Raw genomic sequence first — 27,867 nt, forward strand, 5'->3', positions numbered from 1 at the left:
TTTTGTATTATAAAACTTTATTAAACTGACATGTAAGAAAACCAGTATTTTCTAAATATACATCCTATGTATGTTTGGGGTGTGAACAACAAGATGAAGCCCTGCCATCCGTTACACAGTATGGAAATGCAACATGTTTGCTCTTCAGCCTCAAGGAAAGGGTGAAATGCAAGCTGGCAGTTTCTACAGTTTGACTTGTAGGGATTAAGGTAATGCACTTTATTTTGATAAGCAACACAGAAACTTACAACCATACAAATACCTTCACCAAGGACTTTAAATGTATCTTAGAACACAAAATGCAGGTTAAATTTCACTGAGGAGACTCATTAAGAGCAGGAGGGATAACTTGCCTGTACAGTAAACTCTGCCCATGCAGACCTTGATTGAGGGAGGAACCTGACTGAGTAAATGTTTCTTATATATTGCACAGGCATGGCTGAAAATTTGATTGGAGAGCAGCTGAAGCTAAGAGTTCTGTGTTCATTCTTGGTTTTTGCATAGCAAAAACCCTGCTCTGTAGCTTTGTAAATCTGCTTCCTTAGGAGATGGTGGCTTGAATGAACGTTAGCTTAGTTTTTGGTTTCCATATTAATGATCCCTTCTCCCTATGGCGAGATAAATGGGCCATGCAGCACAGACTGTTGGAGTATCTAAAGCTTATTCTGAAAAATGTTTGTGCATCCTGCATAGCTCTGCAGGGTTTTAGAGCTACACACCGTGGATCAGTACCTAACTGGACCTGTGCTTTGCCAAGAGTATCAGTGGGGAGCTGGGAATGGTGCCCCATCCTTCTTAATAAACTTCAGATAAACACCAAAATGAGAACAAACATCTGACAGAAGGCTTACAGAAAACACCACACTAGGGTAAGAAACTCCAAATACATGTTATTTTCCAATACATGTTATTTTCCTTATCTCCTTACTCCCAGCAGCCTGTTTTGCTTCTTATTTTGCCTTTTTACTACCATCTATTACTCACTAGTGGTTGGAAGTATGAGAGGAGTCATTAGTCAAGAATGTGGTGAATTGTTCCTTTCTTTTATATAAAAACTTAAACACAACTTGAGCAATTTCTACTTTTTGAACAAATATAAAACCTGTGGTATTCTAGGAAGGCTGTACCATCTACAGAAGTTAGTGACAACTTCACCAGCATAAGCTCCTATCTTACTGTAGCAAGTTAGGTAAGGAATACCAGCAGATAAATTTGGGAAATGAGATGAAGGAAAGATTAAAAGAAGTCTGACCACATAATAGAGTCCCCTCTTGAATCACAATAGTGCTGTGCAGAGGTGTGGAAGCTGGAAAGGTGTAGCAGTAAGAACAATGTGACAAGAGCACATACATGCAGGAAATAGCTTTAGAAGAACTCATACAGCTATATCAGTGACAAGAAGCCATTAATCTTTTCCTATGAAGGGCAAGAGTAAAAGAATGCTTAGGAATGTCAGATAAAGTATTTTAAATTATTGCTGGCAGCCAAGCCTTTGGACCAATAATTGATTTGAATTATATCATCAGGAAACACCTTCAGTAAGAAATAGCACCCAAAGAGCAGCAGGTGGTACTGACTGTTCCTTTGCTGTTTCTGAGTGTGTTTAATGTCATCATCCTGCAGGTTTGCACAAATTGGCTGTCAATATCAGATCTTTTCAGTAAGCTGCTTAACCTGGATGGCAGGATGGGAGGGAGGAATTTGGCCTGGCACAGAGTCAATAAGAGCTGCCTGGTTAAGAAGATTTCTGTATAGATCCCAATTTGAGATTTACCCTGGATATTCTGGGGAGAGAGGAGTCTGAGGATCCACTGCTACAACGTGGCAGTATTGGTATTAGCAAGGGTGTGACCCTCACAGACTGACACAAACAGTTTTTGGCTAAAATAGTGCTAGAAGAATACCATTAATGCTATTTTAGTCTGGAAGGAAGCTAACACTTTGATAGGACACACCTATCAAACAAAAATATTTGGAAGTCAGAAAACTGAGGAAGGAGCAATGAATACAATTATGCTTGAAGATCCAAAATAAATATTAACTAGGATCTCATGCCTTACATCCTTAAATATTGCCCCTTTTTTTTTCCTTTTGTATATATTTTTTAAAGTCTCTATTTTGAAAAACATACTTAGAGCTGTAGGAACTGAAGCTGAAAATTTTAGCCCAGAAATCTTAAAGATAAATGTTTCATATAACTAATGTTTATAGTCTAGGAACAGTCACCAAAGGATTTACAAATATTAGAACCTATGAAAGACTTAAGTACCAAAAAACTTGAGATCTCTGAGCCAGATATGTTTTCCTGCAGTGCATGAGACTGAAAGCAGTGTCTGCCTGTATCAACAAGGCTGTGGGTCTGCATTTGCCTGAGCAAATGGTCCTTGAGCTTTTCTGGGAGCATTATCTTTGCCTTTATGAAAAACTGAGTTTGTATAACATTAGAAATGAGGCCCAGGGAGAAGGATTGTCAGGTGACCCAGGTGTGTATGGTTCAATTCCCTTTTCTTCTTCCAAGAGGGCACTCATGGCTCAACTGCTGCTCTCAGTGTCTCAGTGGTGCTGGTGTGCTGTGCACCACTTACTTCCCTCTTGATGCTTTCATCTACAGAAGATAGATTGGTACACTGGGATAAGAGACCAGAAGAAAAGTAGCCTGAGTTTGTTGCTTAGTGGGTAGGACTAGCCTGGAAAGAGATTTAAATCATCTCAGACAGAGGAAGCAATTAAAACTCATGTGTTGTACAGAAGGCAGCATCACTCCTAAGTTTTGAAAGCAGCTTTATCTGTGTGTCATGAGGAATGTGATGCTGTGCATGCCTATTGGAACAGCCTTGCAAAGGATTTAGATTTCCAGCTTCTGTTGTGTACAACAGTCATTTCTGTCTGAACTGGGTACCCAAATGCCAGTTCCATTAAACTGAAAATCAGAATTGCTGAAACGGACAACTCTGTAACACTGGCACCCTTGGGAGCTTTAGGCCAAGGAGGTCAATGTTAACAGAATGTTTTCCATGTCAGGCAGCAATGGGGTAAAATTTTCCTGGATTTTTTTTTTTTTTAAGCTTACGTGAAATTCGGGCACACAAGATTTTCTTGACTCAAGTCTCAACATCTGTGAAGATGTTAACAGATGATTCAGCATTCTGATGACAATAATGTAACCTGTTTTTAATTCTGATGTGCAAAATCAGTTCCTTGAAACACTGCAATGTACTGGCCATGATTACTTGGTGCACATGAAGCAGGCTGGCTAACACTGTTTCTGGACAAGGCTGCTGTGCTTCTGAACTCTGTGCACACACAGCATTACTGGGAGTTCACTGGAAAGCTCTTACTTTAACAAATGCTTCAGCCTATTTCCTAATTCGTTTTGCAAAATAGGTTGACGTTGATGATATTCTTTTTATACGTAAATTTTTGTACTGTATAACTAGATAATAAAATAAATTTGGTTTACTTTAAAGGCCAAATCTTCTGGTATTTTCAAAGTGCCTGTGTAACAGACTCTTTTTGATCCACCCCAGTGGGTCACAATACAAATGCCTTGAATACAAGTTTTAGTCATGTTTCCATGTTAATTCAATGACAACAATTTTTGTACAAAGGGGTCCAAAGGTGACAAAGAAAACTATTATAAACTCTAGGCTGTTTCTTCTTTTTCTGCTTCTTGCTTCTCATCATTTTCAGGTGTTGCAGGAGCTGCTGTTTCATCAACACTTGGGTATTCATTTGTTGCATTGCTCGATGGAACTGTGGTCACAGGAATGTTTTCTTCATTGGGTACCTGAACATAGTCTGCATTGGATTGTTTCTGAACCATTTCTCTGCAGAAAGACAGGATTAGGATTGTGATCTCACATGCTGAAATCCCATGTACTAGAGTCTTTCAAAATAATGAATCTTTGTATTTGCTATCTGAACAGTGACTCTGATGTTATGGTGACTGTTTGAAGATTGTGTGAAAAGGTTACAGCACCACTGCTCTGAGACAGAAAGACTGACAGCATATTAGCTAGAAAGACATCTGCATTGCTTGTTTAAGTGATCCCATTAGAATAAAATAGATTTTAGTATGTTTAAATGTTGTGCCAGGGAAGTGGAAAGGGAAACTGAGTGCTGGCAGCATCTGAGGTGTGATAGCAAAACCTGCTGCTTCATATGAGCTTTCTGGGAAATTCCATGTACCTCTGGGGGCCCACTGAAGGGCATGAAAAATAGAGTTCAGTCAGAAAAGAATGATGAAAAAACTGAAATCTGGAAAGGTAATATAAAATATATTTTGTATTTTAGAAAATATGGAAATCTAGAAAAATGTTAGTAACAGGTATTAATTCCTTTTATCTTATCAAAACAATAATCAACCAACTCCCAATACTGAAGCACTTTCACATGGTAAAAAATATCAGATGCTAGTGGATTCATTCAATGGAGTAAGATTTATTAGGATCCAAGTACAAAACTAGGTGTTAATGCTGCATCAATTGAAAGCTGAAATCAGTGGCATGAGCGACTGATCACTGGTCTGGGTTAGCAGAATTCCATATTAGGAAGTCTTAAACCTGTGCTACAGAGAAGTCACAGTTTTTTTCTGGCCTCAACTATATGTAGTTATTTAGCATTTTACATCAATGGGCTGAGTACAGTCTACATAGTGCATGAGATTATCCCTATTCTGAAGATTTGGCAATTAAAGGGAAAAATGAGCAACCAAAGCACAGAGAAGAAAACATCTCCAGGACAGGATCAAAATGGACATTCTGGGCTCCATTCTCTTGTCTAAACCTTGAGTTTCCTGCAATCTGAGATGCCTGGGAGTATCCCAAGTGTGTGTCCTGTAATTTCAGATACCACTGACCTGAGCCCTCTGTGTTTAAATATTAATAAATTTCCTGAGGTGACCCTTAGCTGCTCTTTCTTTTTTTACTTCCTCCACCTGCTTTTAACAGACCCCATTAACTTTAACTCTAAAGAGCTGTTTTTATAACTTGCCACTTTAGTTTGTGTTGTTTAAAAACATTTACTTCGCTGTTTCAGATGCTGCTAAGTGGAAGCTGCCAGTTAAAATAGGGAAGAGGGCAATGGCACCTTCTGTTAAAAGAGCAACAGGTAAAAATCCCCCAAAAGCAGATGTTCACTCTGGAAGTTTTCTCAAAACTTGTATTATGCATTTCACTTTAGTTTTTTACAGCAGTGCTTTACAAAAATAATTGTCTTAAAATGAAGTAAACAGAAATTCTTACTGCATCTCATTATTTGCTGACTTCCTATTTTTTGCCTTCTTGGTTAAGACCCAGACAATAATGCAGATTATAGCAGCTGCCAGAATTGCTCCAATCAGTGCTCCAGCAACAATACCACCATCTGAATCTGCAAAGAAAAAAAAAATTACTTTACTTTTTATAAAGTAGTAGTATAGCAAAATCCCATGGAAGTTTAGTGCAGGAGCCTTTAGCAGAAAGAAGGGATTGGATTCAAAGAACTCTGTGCAGGAGGGTGGCCAAGGATGCTCCAGGAAAGTGAGAGCCCTGAGCTTGGGTGGTTTTTTACTGCCTCCTCTCTCACTGGGTAGCTCCCCATCCCAACAAACTCCCTGTTTGTGCCTGGCTAAGGGAATTATTGGGCTGTAATACTGACAGCAGGTAAAAGCCTTTGCTTTTCAATCATTGCAAACACATCCTGAAATCCAGGCTGCCTTTAGTTCTGTCTTTCAGCTAGTGGTCACATCTCCAGTGCCCTGGTCCTTGCACTGCCACATTTCACTGATGGTTGTAATTTCTGGGGTGGGGAGACCTCAGTGGGGCTGTTGGCTGGAAGAAACTGCTCAAAACTCCTTGTCTGTCTGTTCTCAGCAAAGACTCTGCAGTCAGAACCAGGTCCAGCTCCTGCTCCTTGCAGGAAATTAAGGTGAGGATGTTAAATCAGATTTCTAGGTCATCATAAATCCTGGGCAGGCCTGGATGAAAAGTCCAGAGCTCTCCAAATCCTGTTCTGTTCTTACTTGAAAAAAAAAAACAAAAAAACCCTAAGCTTCAAAGTTGTTGAAGAATTTTCCTGCAAGCTGTGCATGTCCTCCATCAAAGGTGTGATTGCTTTGGTGTGTTTTACTCACGTTTTGCTGTTAGGTCCAGCTCACAGGTGCTGTTCCCCAGCTGGTTGCTGGCTATGCACCGATAGTAGCCAGTTTCAAAGGTGGTGAGGTTGCCAATGTAAAGGATGCCAGAGTTTGGATCTGTGACAAGTGGAGAGCAGGTACACATTATTGTTTTTATTCTGTAGAGGCAAACAGTTCTCTGTAGTGGGTAACAAAGAGCTATCCAGATATTAGAAAAAGGGATCAGCAATTATTGATTTATTTGTGTGTTTTTTTATATTCTTTAAAATAAAATATTTACTTTCCTTGAAAATTGCTCCAGTGGATTCTTTAGAGGTGTATTAGAAGCCCCTACTCTGCCAACCAGTCTGGCTGGTGTTTTACCCAGACGGATTCTGTGGTTGTCTGTGTAACTCCACAAATAAAAATGTAACAGGTCCAGAAAATTTCTGGGAGGGAAGGATGTGCTAGTACTTGAATGAGAAATTGATTCAACTCAAATTCATTCAAGGTTTCAAGGGAATAGAGATGTAAAGGCATACATATTTCTCTCATTTCAACAATTTAAAGGCATGGACAGGACTTCAACTTTTTTTTTAATATATTAAATAGAAAAAGCATCCTGTGGTTTTGACAGCTGTCAGTTGATTTGAATAAGTAAAAATATGATCCTGTGACATTGACTATTGGAAGAGGAGGATTAATTTTAATTAGCCTGTGTGATACACAGCATTTGGAATGCTGGAATTTCAGATCCTGAACATGGTGTGTTAGTCCTGTGGTTACATACCAAGTTGTTCTCTCACAGGCTTGAGGGTGTTCTCATCGACCTTGTACCAGCGGTAGGTGGGGCGAGGCAACCCCTCTTCACAGTTGCATAGGAGGTAGATCAGATGGCCTTTCTCAGGGGTTCCTTCTACTTTGCAGAAAGGTTTTGATGGTTTGACTGCAAAATAAGAACAGACACATCACAAGTGAACATCTGGGCTGCAAACATCCACCTCAAGTTCTGGTACCAAGCTGCTGTGAGCAAAGAGCTGAACCCCATCTACAGGTTTCCATCCAAGAGCAGAGTCTCAGTTATGGAACTGACCAAAGCCTCTCCCATTAAAAAAATTGAGTAATATTAAATATATGTACATGGCCTAGGATACAGTTTTATTATCTTTCATTTGCATATTAACTGTTAGGAAGGTGTTGAGACTACAACTATCAATTATTTTCACTCACTACTACTCACTATTCACCATACACCATTCTGCCACATAGCAACATCATTTTATTTAGAGATATGGCAGGAGCTTTTCCACAGAGAGGGAAAGGATCAAGGCCTGACGGTTTCAGTATTTTAACAGTTGTGAAGGAAATAAATCAGCTATAGTTCTGTTAAAAAATGTATCCATTTTTGTATAATGTCCTCATTTTGCACAAAAAGGAAGATTCTGTCTTCACTTACACCAATTGTTTTTCATATCCTACTCCAGAAATGCTTTTGTGGTTCTTTAGAGTGCTGTCAAGGGAAACCACCAGCAATGAAAGTAGCCCAAACCAACAACTTTTCTTGGTTTTCATGTAAAAAGTGTAATCTTTTATTCAACTGCTCCAAGATTTACTATTTATTTTGGGAATTTTAGATGAGAATTATGAGTAGTACTTTGGTTTTTCAGGAAATCAGTTGACACATTTTTTGCTTATCCCTGGAAGATAGGCAAGTGATGCCAAGTTCATCTGCTTTTCATCCTTTCTGCTCTGCCTGTTCATGGTTGAATTATTGCTTTCTTTCACACAAAACAAACTTTGTACTAATTTAATCCAATAAGTTTCTAGAGGTTTTGGGAATTGATGTGAGTCAGAACTCTTGGGCTGTGCTGCTGCCTCTCCCTACATTTATGCAAGTCACCATGATCAACATTAGGTAGAATTAGCAAAGTTTGGGACCGTGCTGGGACTGCATGAAGTAGTTTCAGTGAGAAGTTGTCACTCCCAGCTAAAATGGTGTTTTATTTTAACCAAAACTAGTATCACTTTGATTTCCAGTATGAAAAATGGAGCAAAGCTGGGTAATTCTAGCCACCCTCTTACCTTCTTACAGAAGGGAACTTTTGGAGAGCACAAAGGGACTCTGAAGGGCAGTGTTGGGAGAGCGAGGTTTGCTGCAGCTGAGGCAGAGCAGCTGAGCAGTGGGAGCAGGTGAGCTGTGGCTGGAAGCTAGAGGGCAGCCAGGCTCTGCTGCCTCCAGAGCCCTTGGAAACTGCAGCAGTGACTCAGGGAGCTCCCTCTGCATCATGGGCCTTGTTTACCACAGCCTCTTATTCCCTCTGGCCCTACGTACTTGGAGCTGTGAGTTCAGTGTTTCATAATATGGGATGGAAAAGACAATACTGCAATAGAGAGGGGAGGCACTTACCCAGCACATTGACAATCACAGATTTTTGACTCTGTCCAGCATCACCCTGAGGGCTGAAAACTTCACAGGTGTAGGAACCAGTGTCTGAGGGCTGCATGTTGGAAATTGTTATTGATGCATTCCCTGGACTTGTTGAAGCTGTTATCCTGTTCTTAAATGCTCCATAGGAGTAAGACTGGCCCCCTGAATAATAATAGATCTGTGATAAAGAAACAATTGTTAGTTTAATAACAAAAGATCTTCTTGCTGCTTTGTTTGGTACTCAGAATATATTTGATTTCTGATTACAGCCAAGCAATGTCACCCCCTTTCTTGTCTCCTCCCCCAAGAAAGCAGAAATGAAAACATAGTACATTTGAATGCATACTTCTAAAGGTCCTTAAAAACCAAGATTTTCAGAAATGGTATTTTGATTGTGTAATTGACAGAGGCTAAATCTTTGTGGATACTCCAGGCACAGACTGATGCAATTGCAAAAACAAAAGCGAGACCATTGAACATCAAATGACAATTTTATGAAAAAATGCTAAGTCATGCACAGGGAATAATGATATTAAGTGAAGCACTGATAATTTGTGATAGCATTAATAAGCAGCTCAGTAAAAGATTATGACAAGGATGGACCTGTCATTGGTAAAAATGGGTGGCTGCAGAGCTTTCCAGATACAGAATCTGGAAAGGATTCTGTAAAATTCCACAATCAGAGGACTGAAATGAATTCACAAGACAAAGGTCTAAGTAAACAAGGCACCTGATCTTTTGGCAGTAAATTTGAAAGCCATGAGGATGCAGTACAAGAACAGAGCAGAGTCATCAAACATGCAATTATAGCAGCCATGCTGTTCTTGTTTGTGTCATCAGCTTTGGAGGCAGTGTCATGGACTATCTTTGCTTTTTGAATTTATATCAGGGAGGAAGTAAAGAACACCTGCTGGCCTCAGTGCTTGGGGAGTTCCTATTTGGAATCAAGAAGTTCCCCTTTTACTAAATAGTAAAAAAATGGTTTGCCAAATGATAGGCATAGTAAGGATAAATGTTTCTAAGGTATGCAGCATTTCCTCCCAAATAAAAATTGCTGATTTAACATTGACTGATTTCACTGACTTCAGTAGCATCAATTGCCCTTAGCAGCATTGTGGAGTAGAAGTGGCCTCATAGGCCCAAACTTGTTGTCTGCTGAGGGAGAGGAGAGGTAGAATTGTGCTCACTGCAGAGCCTGGATGGCAATCTGAGCCTTGGGCCCTGAATCTCTTTAGGAACTGCAATATCTCATCTGCTCTGGGCTAAGTGTAGTAGTTCTCAAAGAGTACCTGCCCTCTGTCCAAGCTAACTCTGCTCTGAAACCAAGATCTGAAAGAACAAAGATGTGGAAAACTACAATTCATTACTTGTTTTCTGAGGTGTTAATGATAGTGTTGTATAAAAGTGACAGTATTTGAGTAGACAATATGTTCCCCTGTGTCTGCATACACACCCTAGGCAAAGTGAACACTTCCAGCACAGTCAGTCACTTCTCTAAACTTGTGAGAGGTGTCCATATAGAATTATAGGTTGTGACCCAAATAGATCTAACATTGTTCCTACTGGCAGTATTTCAGAATCATCACTGAAGTTGAAGTAACAGCATGTTTTTAATGGAAATATTGGGAAAATGCTTGTAGGAAAAAGTTTCACAGACTCCTCTTCACAGGCCATTCTCACTTGACTGGTATCAAAATTTCCTTTTGGTCAAAGTTCCCTGCCTTTTAGGGATACTGCAGATCCCTGGTGAGAAGTACAATTTGCTTTACTTCACAGATCAACTGATTGCATTTTGAATTAAGAATATTAATTCTTAATTCTGTTTATCCTCCCTGATACGGTGTTGACTGAAGTCTTTAAGAAATGTTATCTAAAAGCCTTTATTAGCTTAAAGCAAGGTACACTCCAAAACTGTCAGAGCAGAGCTGGTTTATGCAAAGATATGGCTTTGGAATGAAGGTCAGAATCAGCTTGCACAGCACCAGCAGCTCCAGGGCTGCAGCTTGGCCCTCTCTCAAGAGCAGTTTTGCACACTCCTCAGCCAGACTTTATCTTTCCCTGCCCCAGGATTACAAACACCAGGTACAATTGAGGCAGGGCTCTGAACACCAAAGCATTCCCAAGGTGTAGAACACTGCTGGCACACTGGGGAAGTGTAAGAGGTCCAGGGTCAGCTCGATGACAGACCTGGTTAGAAAGTGCTGAAGCTGGATACTGCTCCCGTTTTCCATTGTATGCATGCAACACCATCAGTTTTAAAACTGATTTTGTGCTTTGCAAATATCTAGAGATGGAACTCTGCTGCCAAACCAGAGTCTGGATGCACAAACTATATTCCCTGGGTTAGGAGAGTGTTCAAAATAGTTTGGTTTAAACAAATCACTCATCAAAAAAGTTGTCTACCTGGAATCAAAAAACACACTGGGCCACATTAGTCTCATTCTACATTTATCTGAGTGTGAGCAATAGCTGAGTATTATTTATCACTGTTTCTTGCAAGAGTCTGAAGTTACAAGAACTGTGACTTCTGACTTCAGCCTCTTCTGAGGCTGATGTTCCTGGATAGCTCTCAAAGTGATGGGCTGGATTTCCATCTCCTCTCCAGCTGCACTCTTGGAGTAGGGCAGTGAAAAGGGTTCCATCAGCTCCTTACACTAATGTGAAATTTAGCTCTACAATTATTTAAGTGAAGTAATGTGTGTCTTGCTGCAGCATGAGAGGAGTGTCAGGCCCATCATACCCTATTAAAGGCTTGGTTGTTGGACAGAGGGGCTAAATTCTTCTCAATCTACCTCAGAGTGATCTGGAATTATGTGAGAGTAAAGAGTAGCAGAAGGGGTCCATGGAATGCTCATCTAGACAGCCCATCTTCCTGGGAATAAGACTGGCACTGCAAGTTGTAAATGCAGTTGGGGCATGCCAGTAAATCCTGCAGAGGAGCAAGTGCTCCTTGGTGTATTTGACCTGCAGTCAGGGTGAGTTACATGCTCAAGTCCTCATACAATGCACTGCAAAACTAATCCCTGTGTTCTCTCTTTCTGAGTCAATAAATTCAGAGAAAATATTTTGTGTATGCTGTTCAATCTGAGGCAGGTGTCAACGCAGCAGAGATTATTTCTTCTCTTCATAGATTCAAACAGGATTTCTTACTGGGTCACTTTTTGTCAGCCATGAACATAAAGCAGTGAAACATTCTCAGGCAATGTGTTCAGCTCCTCTGCAGGCTCCTGCCTGTTCTCTGTTCTCTCCTGTTCCCTGCTTATCTCCCTGGCTCTGGAGTTCATTGCCTGAAGGAAGGTGGTAAACACCAAAAAGGCTGAATAATGTTCTGATTAATTGCTGAGTGTATCTCTTGTCCCAGAGGTATGATTGGACTGTGTACACAGGAAATTTCATTTAAGAGGAATATGTTTCAGTTAATTGGCTGTGAATTCATAGTCCATTTTAAACAATGCACTCAAAATGGATATTTTAAACCCCGGTTCAAAGTGGTTTTATGCTGTCCTTGAAAAGCTGGTTTGTGGCTTTCAGAAAACTGAAATGAAAATCTTTGCAAAAGTGTTTCTGTTTTGATTCAAAAGTAAAAAAAATGTTTCCTCTTGAAGTTATGGAGTTTTGGGCGACTGCCAGCTAATGTTTTCTCCTACAGACATACATCATTGACTTTTCTTTCCATATTATCTAAAATGTATGTATGGGAAAACTGTATATTTAGGCAATGGTAGACTTCTTCTGGAAACCTGTTTAATCTTGTGTGATAAATATATTTTAAGTGCATCATCTTGAATGCAAAAAAATACAAAAGATATCTGCTATGCTTCCCTTCAAACAAGCTTTTCATGTCCTCTAGCAAATCATGAGCAGCTGTAGTGAAGTTGATGATTTACCAGAGCAGAAACAATATTGAGGGCGCATTAATGGTTGCTGCTTCTCCTTACCAGCGAGTTTGTTCAGGCAAGTTATCATAAAATGGTGCCTTTTCACATTTCCTGGAAGCAGCTGCCTGGGTGACTAATCAAACAACTCACAGAAGGAGGAGTGGAGATTATCACTTCTAAAACTGTTGTCCCTAATAACTTCACACTCTGAGACACTGGTTCCTGCTGAACAGCACAGTTGCCCATCTGTGACCTTAGAAAGGTCTGCAGTTTAGTTGGTTGTTCAACCTGTGGCCAGGCAGTGCCAGAGCTGCTGCCCAGCCATCCTAACCAGGGCTCTGGTTACCCTTCATGTCCACAGGCAGTTCGGACATGAAACTGTGATGATGTGGAATATATCTGCCTGCAGAGATAGCAGTCTGAGGAGCTGAGGACTTTGAAAAGCTGCCAGATGTTCAGCAGGGTGTGAGGAACCCACCTACAGGTTTTTGTTGTACAACTTCCGTAGAAAAATCTTCCTTAGGGTGTGAAGGGAGTGTGTGGAGAAGCAGGCTGGAAATTAGAAGAAACATGCCTCTCTCTGCTTCTCTTGTTCTTTTGGCAGGACAAATATATACTAGAATTTGTGTAAATATGTGTCTTTCAGATGGCTTTGGATGGACTCCTTCAAAATTTCCAGGTCAACACTCCTCCCTCCTCCCATCCCCATCTCCTGGAGTCTCTGCATCACAATGCTCTACATGCCCAGTACTTATGGATATCAGAGTTATGAGATGCACTTAGAGAGGCATTAAATGTGTCCTGCTAATCTCCACAGAATCCTGATTTCCTGACTGGAGGACACTTTCAGGACATGACCTCTTTTCCAGTACCTGTCTTTCCTCCCCCAGCCTCTTCTCCCTTTCCACCACATGTGAAGCTCTAGGATCCTGTTGGATGATGTTTTTCTGATGGATTCAGTGTGTGACTCAGTCTTTGCCTGGAGAGCTGGAAAGCTCCAGCATCCAGAGGGCCCTGTCATTGGGCTGTCATTTTCTGTTTGACATTTTCTCAAGCTACTAGAAAATGGAGGATATCAAGAATTTCACTTGTTTGAGATTGTGATCTCTTTTTGAATTCTGAGGACAGACAGAATTTATAAAATAACAAGGGGAAAAATGTTCATCACTTCCTTAAGCATCTTACCGTCTAAGGAGAGAACAAGTACCACACAGTCAGTGTTAATGAAGGCCCAAAGCTCAGGTTCTGAGCTCAGCTAGCTAAGAAAGCAAATGTTCACACATGTGTTGGTTTCTTTGACACATCACATGACTGAATCTGGGCCCAAATCTCTTCTTTCATCCACAGCTTCTTTTCACACATTTTTGTCAAAACTCTGATCTGCCAGAAGGTAGCAGGGATATCACAGGGATATCCCTTACTGGGCTTTTTGCACAGGGAATTGGAGGTATTAATAATGACAAGTGTCTTGTCACAATAGTGCACTGGTAGAAGAAGAAAGGAAGGGAGTCAGAAACCTTTAGAGAATTAATAATTCAGCAGGTTTAACTGATGCAAATGTATTGAAGGAGCAGCTCTTTCAGGTTCTTACAGTATCATTCTTGTGGGTGAATTTTTAGTGAGTAATTCCCACCAAGAACAAATGTGTTTTCTCAGTGCATTTGGTGTAACTGCTCTTCAGCAGTTATTATTAGATGTCAGTTCACATTAGGCTGTACCCTGTACTCCATGGTGAGATGGGAACCCTGCTGCAGTCAGAGAGTTTGGAATGGATTAGGGCTGGAACACTGAGCTGACAGCAGAGAGGAAGCTGGTTCAGCTCAGTGTCCTTGGTATCCACCACATCTCAAAATGGTTTTATATTCTAGGAAGGAGATCCAGGATGATTTTTTTTCTATGTAAATATGTAGCCCCAAGTTTGGGCTGCCCAGTCTGGCTCACATTCAGCCCAGAGGATCCTTGTGGGTGCACACACCTTACAGATACCCTTTGGGTAGAATATTCCTGAAGGTGCCAGTTCAGCCACCTAGAATAGGTGGGGAGGAAAAACCCCAACACAAAACCTACATCCAAAATAATTTTGACAGAAAAAATGCAATAAAAAATAGGGTGAGTTAAAAATTCTGGATCATGCATCCAATTCAACTTATTTCAGTCATGTGCAGCTTTTCAGATTTCAATACAGAATATGAATACAGGTTTCACAGTAGCACACATCTAGTAGAAGCTATTTAGCTCTGTTTCCCCCTTAAGATTATGGGGATTGTTTTCTTACCTTGTATCTCCAGCTACATCTTCCCCGTGCATCTGTCACATACACCGTCTTTTGACAAAGACTGACTGACTTTTCATCCATACTCAGAATACCATGGCATGGGGAATGCTGCATTTGAGTAAAAATGTGCTGATCTGAGAGTTAAATGAGACTTTAAATGTTCCCCCAAAATCAAAGAGCCATTTCTCACACAGCTCCCCACCTACCATCCGTGCTGATCACGAGGGCAGGGTGCCTCGTGTTCAGTGCTTTGTGCAGAAAGTACCTCAGGCCTTGTCAGCCACAAGGTGAAACCAGCTTATTCCTAAATTCTACCTAAAATTAGGCACACTAAGATTAAAGTCTAATGTTTGCTACAAACACCCCAGTTACAGCCTGATTATTTTCTTCTTGTCTGCACTTTGTGATAGCCACAGGCAGTGCCCATGGTCCCAGTGACACCCAGAGTCACTCCAATGGCAGTGACACATGTCCCGTGGTCCCAGTGACACCCAGAGTCACTCTAATGGCAGTGACACGTGTCCCATGGTCCCACTGACACCCAGAGTCACTCCAATGGCAGTGACAAACACCAGCAGCTCCATCCCTCTGCTCTGCAGGTGCTGTCTCTGCTCCCTATGGAGCTGCTCCTTACAGTGTCTGCTCAGCCATCCAAGTGCTAGATAAAACTCAGTTCTAAACAATCAGCTCTAGGCAAAAGGAGATGCTTATGGATGAGAGAGGCCCTTTTTTTCCAGGAAGATTTCCTGCACTGCCTCAGGAGGTGCTCCCCACAGCTCATCTTTCTCATGGGCTGGGAAGGACTGCTCTGCTCCCAGGCTGGTGTCCCCTGCAGCACTGACAGCTCTGCAGGAGCATCTCAGGTGTCTTGTGGCTCAAAGTGTGTGAAGGTGTCCCCTGAACTGCTCAGCCTACATGGAGGGGAATTTGTTCTTTCAGAGGCTTTGATGGAAACACCCACAAACAGGGCTGGCCCTTCTCTGCCTCTCACCTGGGATGGCCCAGTGCCCATGGCTGTGCCTTGCCTTGTGCGGGGCAGCTGAGTTGTGCTGCTGTTGGGACTTCTGATCATCTGAATTTGGGGTGTCAGGGTGGAAGGAGCTGACACATCTGTGCTTGTCTTTCCTCCTTTGGGCTTTCCCTCCTTGTCCCCTGTTGCTGACCAGTGTGTCACAAGTTCACGTTGTTTGGAGAAGATTTTCATAAGAAGTCTCTCAATAATTCTGTTTTGCATAAAAGCAACAGGCATCCATGACCTTTACTCATATAGTGAATTTAAAATTTCAATCAAGAATCCTGCTCTGGGCACATCTTGGTTGGCCAGGCAGTGTCCCTGAGCATTTCAGTGACTTCAGCTGTAGGTGGCCTGGGCTGAGGCTCAAGGTGTGGCCCAGGCTGGGTTCAGGAGCTGGATTTGGCTTTGCAAGGCTGCAGCCTCGCCTGTGAAGAGTCAACAGAGGCTTCAGCTTGCAAACATTTACTTAGGTGCTTTACACAGGGGCCAGCCAGGTGACTCAGAGCATGAAATGAAGCACAGATGTAGGTCTGAGCAGGAGCTGGGCTTTGCCTTATGAACCAGGCCAGGCTGTGCTGGACCCTGGGTGAGCAGAGCAGTGTTAGCCTCAGTTTGTGGAGATGTAAAATAGAGATCACTCAGTGCTGGAAAGTTCTCAAGATGCTTGGCTGGGAGTTTTTATTTCAAACTTAAATGCAGCATTAAAGGGCATATTGCAAAGGGCTAAATGGGAAAAATAAAAAGTTAAAAATATGTATGGCATCCTATTTTCCATGATTTTATACTTACATTATTAAGTTCAAGTGAGGGAAATTACTTCTCCTAGAGAAACTTCTCAGGAAAAGAGCAGAGTTAGGCTCATTTGGTAAAAAGTTTATGTTTACCCACTAAAGCTGTGCTGTCTTCAAAGGAGTGCTGTGAACACCTGGCTCTGTTTGCTCGCCTGAGCAGCCTGGCTGTGGTGGCTCCTCCCTGCCCCTGGTGTAACTGCCAGGCTGGAGCTGGGACACCTGTGGCAGCCCTGGGGAGGGGGGACAGGGCAGGACAGGGCAGGAAAACACCACAACATGGGAAATACCACAACATGCAGGGCATGGAAACATCACAGCAAGCAGGGGATGGAAAAAAACACCACAGCAAGGAGGGGATGGAAACGCCACAGCAAACAGGGCAGGGGAATACCACAGCAAGCAGGGGATGGAAATGCCACAACAAGCAGCAAAAGATAAAACCAACCTCACCAAGGCAGTGCTGGGAGGCAGATCTGCATCAGTAGCAGGGCTGCAAAGTAAAGAAAAGCACAGCCTGCCCTTGTGGCAAGGTAAAACCTGCTGCTGAGTACTTAGGGACATTAAATTAACACTGGCACTAGTCCTGCTCCTGGCATTGCTGATTTCACTCACTGGTTTCACCTGATCTTATGGATCTCAAAACACTGCAAAATCTGGACTGTAAGTGGCAGTGTAAAGGGGTACCTATGGCCTCTGCTTTTTATATGTTATGTCCTAAAATCTGGTAATTGAACCCTCTCATTCATTAATGCTTAAAACCAAAAGCTCCTTAGTGGTATAAATTTGCCTTAATTATATATAATGTTTATAAATGTATATAATGTTTACAGCTTGCTCTGTTACTTGTTGCCACTCTAGAGAGAAAGAGCCATGTTCTCATATATGTTTAATAAATAAACAGTATTTATTGAAATCAATAATTTTTTCCACAAGTATTTGTTATAGAGAATATCTTCTCTGCTTAATCTTATTATTTTCAGTATAGTGCCTGTGTGAATAACATGGTCATCAAGACATCTAGCATTTAGTAAGATGTCAAGAATTTTTAAAATTTAGTTGGTGGGAGAAGATGTATTTTTTATAATTTTTTAGAAAACTTCTTAGTCTCCTGTCTTCAAAATATTTGGCAGAATTTTCCAATAGTCAAAAATGGAATTTGAAAATGTTATCCAATTAATTGCTGAAAAAAAAGGGCAAATTTTTAGTAGAGCCAGAATTTTCAACAAATTTTTCAGGGCAAATATATGCTATTTACAAGGAAATGTTTGGTATTTTGTTATGGATCTGTTAGAAGAATATAAATATCTCATAAAATTAAATAATTTTATTCCAGTTAAAATTCAACCATAATTTTAGTCCAGTTAAAATTCAAACCATACTATTGTTCTGGTATTCAGTAAGGTATGGTGCCTGTCTTTCCAATATGGTTTTGTTTGTCCTTTTACCATATTAAATATATTTTTGCATTGCATATTAGTATTGTTTTACCTAAACAATGAAAGCCAAGCTGGCAATCTCCTCCATTTTCATGCATATGTTTCCTACTTGGAACAAAATGTGAAACTCAGTTCAGCAATGTGCCAAGCCACCAGGGCAGAGCCAGGTTTGTAGAGAGATTATCTTTTTGTTTAAACTTGTGAGAGGAAAACATGCAGGCTTTCAGGCTCCCAGTCCTTTCTGAAACTCAGCCTGAAACAGAAATATCAGCCTCATTCAGAGGGAGGGTGAAAATCCAACTTTATGTTCAGCTGTGTGGTGTGATTTCCTAAACCATATTTTCCACAAGCAGTCACAAGCCTTTCTTCCCAGTGTTTGCCTTAACACCATTAATTTTATTGTGAATAGGTTGAAAATGGTAAGGAATTGCCAGGTAGTGGTGAAAGGATACAGAGTCAATGACCAAGACTGAATGGGTTGCTGAAAGCGTTTTAAAAAGAGCAGTGCCGAGTCCTGCAGCCTCCAGGGACAGCAGCGGGACCCAGGGAGCAAAGGAACCCTCAGAGCCTCCCTGCCAGCCCAGGAGAGCAGCAGGGACAGGGGATTGTGCCTTGCTGTTCAAGGAGAGGGGGATTAGCACTAACCCAGGGCCTTTCCACACTGAACTGACTTCATGGAATGAAAATGCAAATCACCCATCGCAAGCACAGCCATCCAAATGTGTGAATTTGCCGTGAAATGAGTTTCAGATGGGGGAATCCTGCTGCAATTTTCCCCAGCAGTGCTTCCCATGGACCTTTATAGACACATCTTTCCCTGTGCCTGCAGTGAGAGCTGCGGGAGCCAGGATGGAGCACTGGGGGGAATGATCCATAAAGTTTCCCTGGCATCTGGTAGTCTTGCATTGGGTAGTTCTTGTTGAGTGTATTCTGAACCACCCACAGTATTTTATGATTGTAATTTTCAGGGGGTATTTTTCTCATCATTAGCCACAGTTTACAAATGATTTTCCCCTCCTGGATCTCTTGAAAGTGTGTGATTCTCCCTCTAAAATACTTATAACTGCAATCTGCTCATTTCTCTTGATTGTGACCAGAAAAAAATATGGCATTTAGTGTGTTGCAATATGGAAAATTTGATGCAAGTAGAACAGAAAAACTCTAACCAAACCTGGATGAGATGAGCTTGATTCTATGTCAGTGCTGTACTTCCCACCTGAACAAGCAGTTATAATTTAAGATGTAACATACTGGATCAAAATTATAATATATTGTACTATACACAACTTAGGAAAACTGTAGCTACCACCCTTTCAGGAATAATTCTTCATTTAATAAAATAGTTTTAACTTGAGGAAAGCAAACAATGAGTAACAACTACTCAGCTACACAATCAGCCAAGGTGTGCCTACATCAGTCTTTCATCCAGCTAGAGTCAGAATTTGGGATGGGCCCAGGGTTTGTGCTTAGCACTGATACAGGTTTATCTGTGGCTGTGATATACTGCAGTGAGTGAGCAGCTCTGTCTTGGGTTAAATTGCTATTTCTTACATTTTGACTATTGCTGTTCAATGCCAAATGCATTACAACCTGCACATTTTGCAAATTGCAGGCTAATTCTGCTGTAATTGATAAAACAAATGGAAGGTACAGCTGTATCAGCAATGGCAAGGCTCCTACTGAAATATTATTAGGAAATAATAATGAACAGGACAAAAATATCCTGAGTGTGGACTGTGACACTCCTCTGAGTCAAATCTCTTTACATCAACTCTCAGCTGTAACACCAGGCAGGAGGATTGAATGACCAGAAAAAAAAAATATGTTGGCAACAGGATAAAAACAATGGGAAATGATTGTTCCACAAGCACAAGCCAGGGCATGGAAAAGGAATCCAAATAATCTTCAAGGATTCAGCAACACTTCTAATCAGGATTTCTTCTTCTAAAAGAATGTGTTGCTGACTGCTCACCACCTGTCAGGACTGAGCTGATGGGAGCTCATACCCTGTGTTATGCTGGGAATGAAATTCATGGGTTCATTTCCCCACCAAAACATAAGATTAACAGATAGTTCTTGAGGTTTGGGCAGCAGTGTGAGTACCTATAGGCAGATCCCATCCCTGGCCCCTTTGGGGCAGACCAGGCTGCTCTGCAAGCTCCTTACAGCCACACGAGAGGCTCAGGCTCAGAGTCACTGCTGGCATTGGTGTCCTTCCCAATCCCCTCCATGCTGACCCTCCAGCCTGCACCACAGTCCCATTATCCCCCAGAGTGTGATATTGTTTGGCTGTGCAGCCTTTTGGGGTCTCAGGAAGGGCAGGGCCCATTTGCCCTTGACCTGTAATTGTTCTGTTTCCACAGTGACAGCCATGGGATGCTGGGAAATACCAATGCAAGTCTGAGTGGCAAATTTCCTGCTATGACAACTTTCTGCAGAGTGCTGCCAACACTTGCTGCTCAATTTATTCACAGCCCACCATCGTGCACAGCTCCTCTCACTGAGCTGCCAAAAGGCAGGGCCTGATCAAGGAGCTCTCATTTGACCCTTAAATGGGGAACAACACATTGTCATAGGCAAGGGCGTCTCACCAGGAAAGCAGCTTTCACAATGGCAGGAAATATCTGCCAGACAAGAGAAAAGGGAGCTGGTTCAGGAGCTGCAGCCCTTGTGTGATTTTTGGACACCTGGTCTTTGCTTCATATTTCCTTTGTGACTTGGAGCAAGTTGTTTGAGTATCTGAATCACTTTTATACTTTCTCATCACTTTGTGAAGGCAGTCAGGCATGTCAGTGGGAGCTAGGAGCCTAGATAGTTCATCTGCCCCTAAATTTCACTGCACCCCAGTCCTTAATTTCTAGTTAGGAACCTCAACATTACCTGGTCTGTAGTAAGGATAATCCCATCAAACATAACAAGACCTTTTAAGGACTTAAGGATATCTCAAATATCATTTCATAGTAATAACAAACAAATGTCTTACGGTATGCAGCTGGCTCTCTTTGGCACTGTAAAAACTCCACTGAATAAAGAAATTTCCCAGGGTTCCAGGACTGGTGTATGTGCAGAGGAGAGTTGCATTTCCACCTGTAGTGACATTCACTGTCTTCTCAGGGACTGTCACCATGACCCCGCTGGTGTGGCCTGTGGGCAGGAGAGTGGAGAGATCAACTGGGGCTGCCTGGGAGCCATGCAGCAATTATTGCTCCTGTGTTATTGAACAAACTCTAGCATGGATCTGGCTGTTCTCCTTTTCAGTACAGCTTCCCTTGTGCTTTGTGTGGAAATTTCAGAGATAACGAACTGGGACTGGGTAAAAGCTAGCAAGCAACTTAATCCCCCAGAATGCTCTTGCCCTTACAACAAATAATATTCTTAAAAAGCAGAGTTCCTAAACCCCTACTTGTTCTCACTGGCTGATACTCATCTTCTCAGTAAGAGTCTGCAGTTAAACTGAAGATTTTGTCTGTAGTCACAGTGCTCTCCTGTGCTTGCACTTGCATTTACAGCTGTGTCTACCCCTTTCACACACCTTTCTTGCCCTTTGCATTCTCATTCACATCTGTGTCTACCCCTCTCTTACACCCTTCTTGCCCTTTTTGGTTTTTTTGCAGTTATTTCATTAGATATCTGGTCTCCTCCACTGTGGAGCATCATCACCTCCAGTATTCTCACTCCATCACCCTTATGTCCTGACTGGGATTCGGTGGCACTGTTAGATCCCTCAGGCTGGAGTCCAGCAGCTTTTCTCTGCTTTTCTTTGCCAATTACTTTGGTTTTGTTTAGGTTTCTAAGAGTTTACCTCCAGAAGCTGGTTTTTTTCCCAATGCTATTACGTTGGAAAATCAAACTAAACTTTTTGGAAGTGTTTTTACTGTGTGGGTTGTAGGGAGTTCTTTGGTAACTCAATCAACCCTTTCTGTTGAGCTCAGAGCAGAAGGGGAGCAAACACAACTTGTGAGCCCTTCCCACAGTGCTCTGATCAGCCTTGACTACACAATCACAGTAATGAAAGGAATCCAGCACCACCTCACAGTATTTATCTGTTTCTATCCTCTGTGAATTACGAGCCATGATGACACATGACAGCACAGAGAGAGCTGTCAGAAAAATAAGCCTGAATTTCAGGTTATTGAGTCCAGTTTGAAAGCTAATGTCTATAGATTCAGACTGAGAATGTTTTTCTTTTCAATGGGATTGAAAACATTAAACATTTTGAGGTTTCTATGCAAAACAGGCAAGGCGAGAATTTAATGTCATAATAATTTTCATGTAGGTTTATTGCATATATTAATGATTGAGACAAAAATGTAAAACATTTTTGTCTATGCAGGATCTGTGCATCTTATGTTGGGGTGCTGCTTTTGAGAGTTTAAGCAGAATCTGCAGTAATACTAAAGAGCATTTTGCTGAAATTAACAGCCCTGTGTGAGAAAACATTGTCTATAAAAAGAAACAATCTATTTTGTCCTTGCAATATTTAATAGTTAAAAATGACAAAATAGATTGTTTCTTTTTATAAACAATCTATTTTGTCATTTTATCTATTTAAATATTGCAAATACATGAGTTAATACAGTATGCAAACCTATCTAAACTGTTTTGTTTTTGATGGCTTCAGTAGTAAAATCTCACTGCAAGGAAGAAGAGAATAATATATTTTCCATGTTGATGGTAGCTAGGATGAAAATTAATGGGTTTAAACTACAACAAGATTTATATTATATGTGAAGACATACAATACAGTGTCACAGGAATAGCTGGAGCCTGACCTAAATGTGTCAAAGCTGCCTTGGGGAAAGGGGATCCCAGGACTGGCTGCCAGTTCTGCTTGTCTTGTGAGTTCAGCTGCTTAATCCTTACTGAGATCTAATAGAAAAGCTGTGCCATCTTATTCTAGGTATCTCAGTTCACTGCTCTCAGCTTTAAGAATTACTGTTGGCCAGAGGATGATTGTTTCCTGCCACAGTTTACATGTATTTATTTTCTGCTCTTTGCAGGATTAAAGGTACTGTCTTTCAACACAGTGTTATTCTGTGAAAGCATCAATTTTCCAGTCATCTGCTCCACATATTTACTTTATCATTCTCTGGTTTTAGAGTCAGGATTGCCACAGAGTCTGACTGTTAAAAGATTTTCCAGAAGAAATTAATTTTTGCAAAAATTACTCCACAAAGCATTCCAGTTTCCATAAAACTATATCTTGAAGAAATACATTTAATCGAAATAATCTTCCCTCAAGTAAAAAGTCTGCTTAAACCAATGCTAATTGCAACATGGATCTTTTGACTGACAGCAGAGTGAAACAGAGCCTGTTTCCTCACCATGAATGTCAATGGCAGCTTCACTCTGCATTTATGGCTTCCAACCCCAAATCCCATTTCCTACATACAGACCTTTTGGTTTAAATTTTAAAAAGTGCACAAATAAGAAATAACACAGTGAAAACAGCTTGTGTGGACAGGACCATAACTTGTTAAAAATGGCTGATCCATGTCTTTACTCATCAATATTATAGTGAAACTCTTTCCTTCCCACAAAGTCACAGTTAATTAGGAATCTCCCACTTTCACTGAAGTCCTTTGCAGTTTTTGACACTCATGAAATAAATCCAAGTTTGCTGATCTTTTCTGAGCCACAACAGGAACCCCCAGTCAGTAGTGTCCACCAATATGGGCACATTGCTAATCTTAAATCCACAACTTTCAAATTAGAGGACATTGCTTTGAAAAGTGCAAATGGTACCAATTCAGAACTGCTTTTCATATCTAAGGTAAAAATCTGTTGGGTTTATATGTGTGTGAGAGTTAGAACACTGAAACTCCAGGAGCAGCTACTTAAAATATTTCTATGGCACCCAAATCAGAGAATTCCATCTGGGAAAGAAGATGTGGAAACTAATTTTCATTTTCTGTAATGGATACAGGGGCTGTTTATCTCCATGGAGTATTAAAATGACTGCTGCTGTATATATTAAACATAAAGCTTAGCACAATGAAATGCCCTTGAAATATGAGTAATACGTAGTTTTTACTATATCATAAAATTCCTGTATTTCACAAAGTGTTATGTCCTCATTTAATTAAAAGATTCTTTGCATGCTTAAAGTTAAGCATCCTCCAAAATTTTTTGGTGGTTGAGGGATCATTTTCCAGCCCTATTATCAAGGGGAGACAAAAGCCAAATGTGGAAAAACCTGACCTTGAAACACATGAAAGACCTGAACTCTCCACACAGAGCTCTTTGCCACTTCCTGACATCAGAGCAAGGCATTAATCTACCAGAGCCAAAATTCTGTTCTTGAGCAAAAAGCTCTTGGCTGGCAGGGGTCAGTTTGTGGATTTCCAGAGGATGGTCTGGCAGAATAGCCATGAATTTTATTCCACCCTGAAATCATTAATCTCTTAAGTTCTCCCAGTTTGCCAGTCAGGCTCACCTGCTCTCTTACCCCCACAGGCTCCTTTGTTCCAGCACCATCTCAATGTTTGTTATTCTTACCTGCAAGGATGGCTAGAATTGGAAATATCTTCAGCACTGTTGCACACATCTTCTTGATGCTGGGAGAGAAAAAAGACCAGATGCTGCTTCTGGCTTCCACTGAGACTGAACTGGTTTAGTTTTTGAGGTTGGTTTTTTGTTTTCCTTATCAGCTGTGTCTCAACACGTCAGTGAGCTGTTTCATTCTCCTTTATCACATGTGTGCCTTTCTCCAGCTAGTGGTGTGACTGTTCACTTGAAACCATTTTGTGGGGTTTGAGCAACCAAGGGTTTTGTTAATAATAAACCTTTGAATCAGAGAAGACCAAATGCTCCCACTTTTGCCAGGCCCTGCAGTATTTGCCTACTTAAGTACTTTCACTGAGTACAAGAAAGGTATTTGTGGAGCTACTTGGCAATCAACCTGATTACTAGTGTAGGGGTCAGGCCTAATATGAATAATCTTTATTTCCTGTTAATTCTGTAATTTCCTGTTTAAAATGGGCATGTGTAGATAACACATTGTCAGTACATTTTCAATTCAAAGCATGTCTCTTATACATTTTGTTCAGCTTCCTGCAGGAGCCAGATTTGCTTTTTGTGCTCCATGGTGTTTGACTGAGGCTGACTCAGAGCCCTGAGCTGGTTCTGTACACAGCCATCCATGGGCAGTGAGTGCCTGAGGACAGAGCAGAGGGCAGCATTGCCTTGTGCATGTGTGCCTGCACTGGGACCAGGGCAGGGACTTTTCCTGTGCTTGTTGAAAGCATGGGACTAATTAATGCCTGAGGATCCCATGGGAAGCCCTTTTGGAAGGTGGGGTTCAGCATCTGGCCATGTGAGGTTGGAGGGGAAAGGTAAAACCAGGCTCTCCCTCACCTCTCATGTGATATGGTGGCGGATTCTTCAGCAGAGAAGTCAGGTTGCTGGCAGCATCAGTTACAGTTCGGATCAGGCTTATGGATTATTTTATTCTGCCAGATATTTCTGTGCATGGCAGATGCCTGAATAATCTCTGGGCAGATGGCAGGGTTTGGTGATATTTTTATATGAGCCATCTCCAAAAGTTTTGGAGATGTCTTCTCCTTGGTTCTGACTGTGAGCACCTCACACAGAGTCCCACAGAGTGGGCAGTGCCTGTCTTTAAACTATAATAGGGTGGGCAAGTCTTGCAACTGCTAAATGTCTTTTCCAAGAATCACAGGGGACCCAGAGTCCAAAAATGAATATGAACATTGAAAGACTGAAATTCAAATTCAGATTTCTTCTGTTGAAAAGCATTTAGATTCACCTTCACTGAGGAAGTGTGGAAGCATCACAAGCACTCATGGGAAGTTTCACTGGCTTTTCCCAAAGCCCAAAATGGGACCTGCTGCTGATTTCCAGTCATTTAACCATGGATGAATGCAATGATCTGAACATGAGATACAGACACATTCAGTGACTGCCTGTGGCAGCTCCATGGTACCCAGGAGTGTGACTGGTAGCTCACAGAGCCCTGATCCTTTGCATAAGACAGCAATTTCCAAGAAGATGCAAAAAACCACTGCCACCCTGCTGAGTAAGCCAGCACCTGCAGGATCCCGTGTCTTTACCACAGTATCAGTGTGTCCTCTAATTCCCTCTCATCTGTCAACACCAAAGTCCTTTCCCTGCCATTTAAAGTTCCCTCAGCTAAAATGTATTTTTGCTTTGTTACATTCTCTTTTTGCCAATTTAAAAAATGACAGAACTACATTCCTGGAGGGTGAAATGCTCAGTTTGACCAGAGAACAGGAGCCAAGAATACAAATTCTGTGTCAGCATGTGGCCCTTTAATCTTGGGATGAAGGACTGAGATTACAAGTTACAGAATGGGTAGAGCTCATAGCAAAGATTACAACCATTACCCTGTTTTAGAGAATTCTGAACAGCAGGAGGAGTGTTTATGTTTGATTGTTACCCACCAGGGGCTCATTCCTCTCAAACCAGAGGTTCCCAGCACTAATCCTGCAGGCCCTCCAGGGTTACTCTCCTGTGACAGTGATGGAAGGCACCTGTCAGCTGCTGACTGTGCTCCTAACTCACTGCTCCTGGAGAGCAGCACTGCCTGTTCTGGGGAACTGAACACAGAAAACAAAACCTGCTTTGGTGTGATGTTTTAAATTACAGTGGGAAAAAGAACCCCTCACTTACTGAGCTAAGAGCAGAGAGCAGCCCAGAGTGCAGCAGCACAGTGCTGTGCTCTGGGTGGAGAAAGGCTCCTATCTCGAGATAAAATGGAAGGGGCCACTACCAGGAGCTGTGTGTGACAGACTTTGTGAGTCAAGCCTGTGTACATTGAAATGTATTCAGAAATGTTCCCTTTTCAAGGAGTTCCCATGTATTCACTCTCTAAATAGAAGTGTCAGTCATTAAAAAATGAAGCCCAGAGGCAAACCCCAAGCAAGGCAGCATCACCCAGACAAAGCACTGCCAGGATATGTAGAAGTTGCTTCTGTTGGCCTGAAACCTAATTAAAAAACTTCCTGTAGAACTCCATGTTTTGCTTGACAAAACTCAGCAGTGTTCCAGCTGCTCTGTCTTCCTGAAATAAGCTAAATCTGTAATTGTGTGGTGACATTAAACCCAGTCTAACCCAGGGATTTACAAAGCTCTCTAGTTCAGCATCACAGCTGATGGCTGAGGATGAAGAGAAGTGTGTAATTAAAGATTCCAACAAGTGCAGTGAAAGAGCTGCTTTAAGCCTCTAAATCCATCCGTTGGTTGATTTTCAAATGCACAGTACAATTTGCTTGCTTATTGCACAGACTTGTTTGTGGTTTAAAAAACATTTATAAGTTTTTGTGGAGTGTTTGCAGCCTAAAAGCTAATTAATGAACTCACTGCTATTTTTAATCTTGTAGAGAGTGAAAAAGGTAACAAAAGGTAAGGTAACAAAAATATAAACTCTTCTGAGGAGAGCCCCATGGCTTGTCACTTCAAAGTAACTTGGTCAGAAATATACCTAACCCTCTGTATTCAATCCCCAGATGAATATTATCAAATATTATCAAATATCAAATTATCAGTTTCTTATCAAAAAGCACAATTATGTTTCCTTGTAAAGGGTCTAGAATGGTCTTTTTTTTTTAATATTGTCCCTTTCCTCAGTAGGAAGAAGGTTTATTTTCCTTTTAGCCATTCAAAAGCCAGAGTTTCCTAGAGCAAAATCCTTGTCCAAGAAGCTTTCCTCTTTCTGGGGGGGAAATAAAGAAAAACAAGCACTGGAGTGAGATGAAGCAGCTGCCCAGTGCTCTGGTCCTGGCACAGAGGATGCTCCCAGTGCCTCTGCCTGCCTGTGCTCTGCTCCACACAGGTGGGCAGGGTGGGGAGCAGATCCAGCCTCTCTGACACACACAGGCCATGCAGGGAATTTTCTTATCCTGTATCACTTTAGGAAACTGATGCCTGCTGCAGTCAAAAGGATTTGTTTGTGTGCGACACCTTGCAAT

General features: G+C 41.5%; 1 protein-coding gene across 1 annotated transcript; it reads right to left on the bottom strand.

Moving 5' to 3' along the window:
- Window positions 1-2,566: 2,566 nt before the first annotated feature.
- VSIG1 (V-set and immunoglobulin domain containing 1) lies at window positions 2,567-24,464 on the bottom strand. The gene is made up of 8 exons (XM_064712817.1): window positions 24,416-24,464; window positions 20,901-21,061; window positions 14,676-14,783; window positions 8,502-8,700; window positions 6,885-7,040; window positions 6,113-6,232; window positions 5,244-5,370; window positions 2,567-3,827 (listed from the first exon to the last, which is right to left on the bottom strand). Exons 1-8 carry the CDS (start codon window positions 24,462-24,464, stop codon window positions 3,644-3,646), a joined length of 1,104 nt encoding a protein of 367 aa, XP_064568887.1. The 3' UTR covers window positions 2,567-3,643.
- Window positions 24,465-27,867: the final 3,403 nt, after the last annotated feature.

This window comes from Zonotrichia leucophrys, chromosome 4A (assembly GCF_028769735.1).
Source record: "Zonotrichia leucophrys gambelii isolate GWCS_2022_RI chromosome 4A, RI_Zleu_2.0, whole genome shotgun sequence".
Taxonomy (NCBI): Eukaryota; Metazoa; Chordata; class Aves; order Passeriformes; family Passerellidae; genus Zonotrichia; species Zonotrichia leucophrys.

What these genes read in the sequence shown, in the direction of transcription:
- VSIG1 (XM_064712817.1), bottom strand. Translation starts at nt 24,464, where the DNA reads ATGTGTGCAACAGTGCTGAAGATATTTCCAATTCTAGCCATCCTTGCA. An exon ending in AAGAGAGCCAGCTGCATACC is followed by an intron (nt 14,784 to 20,900) that starts GTAAGACATTTG and finishes ACTCAAATGCAG; the next exon opens with CATTCCCCATGCCATGGTAT. An exon ending in TCAGCAAATAATGAGATGCA is followed by an intron (nt 3,828 to 5,243) that starts GTAAGAATTTCT and finishes GTCTTTCTGCAG; the next exon opens with AGAAATGGTTCAGAAACAAT.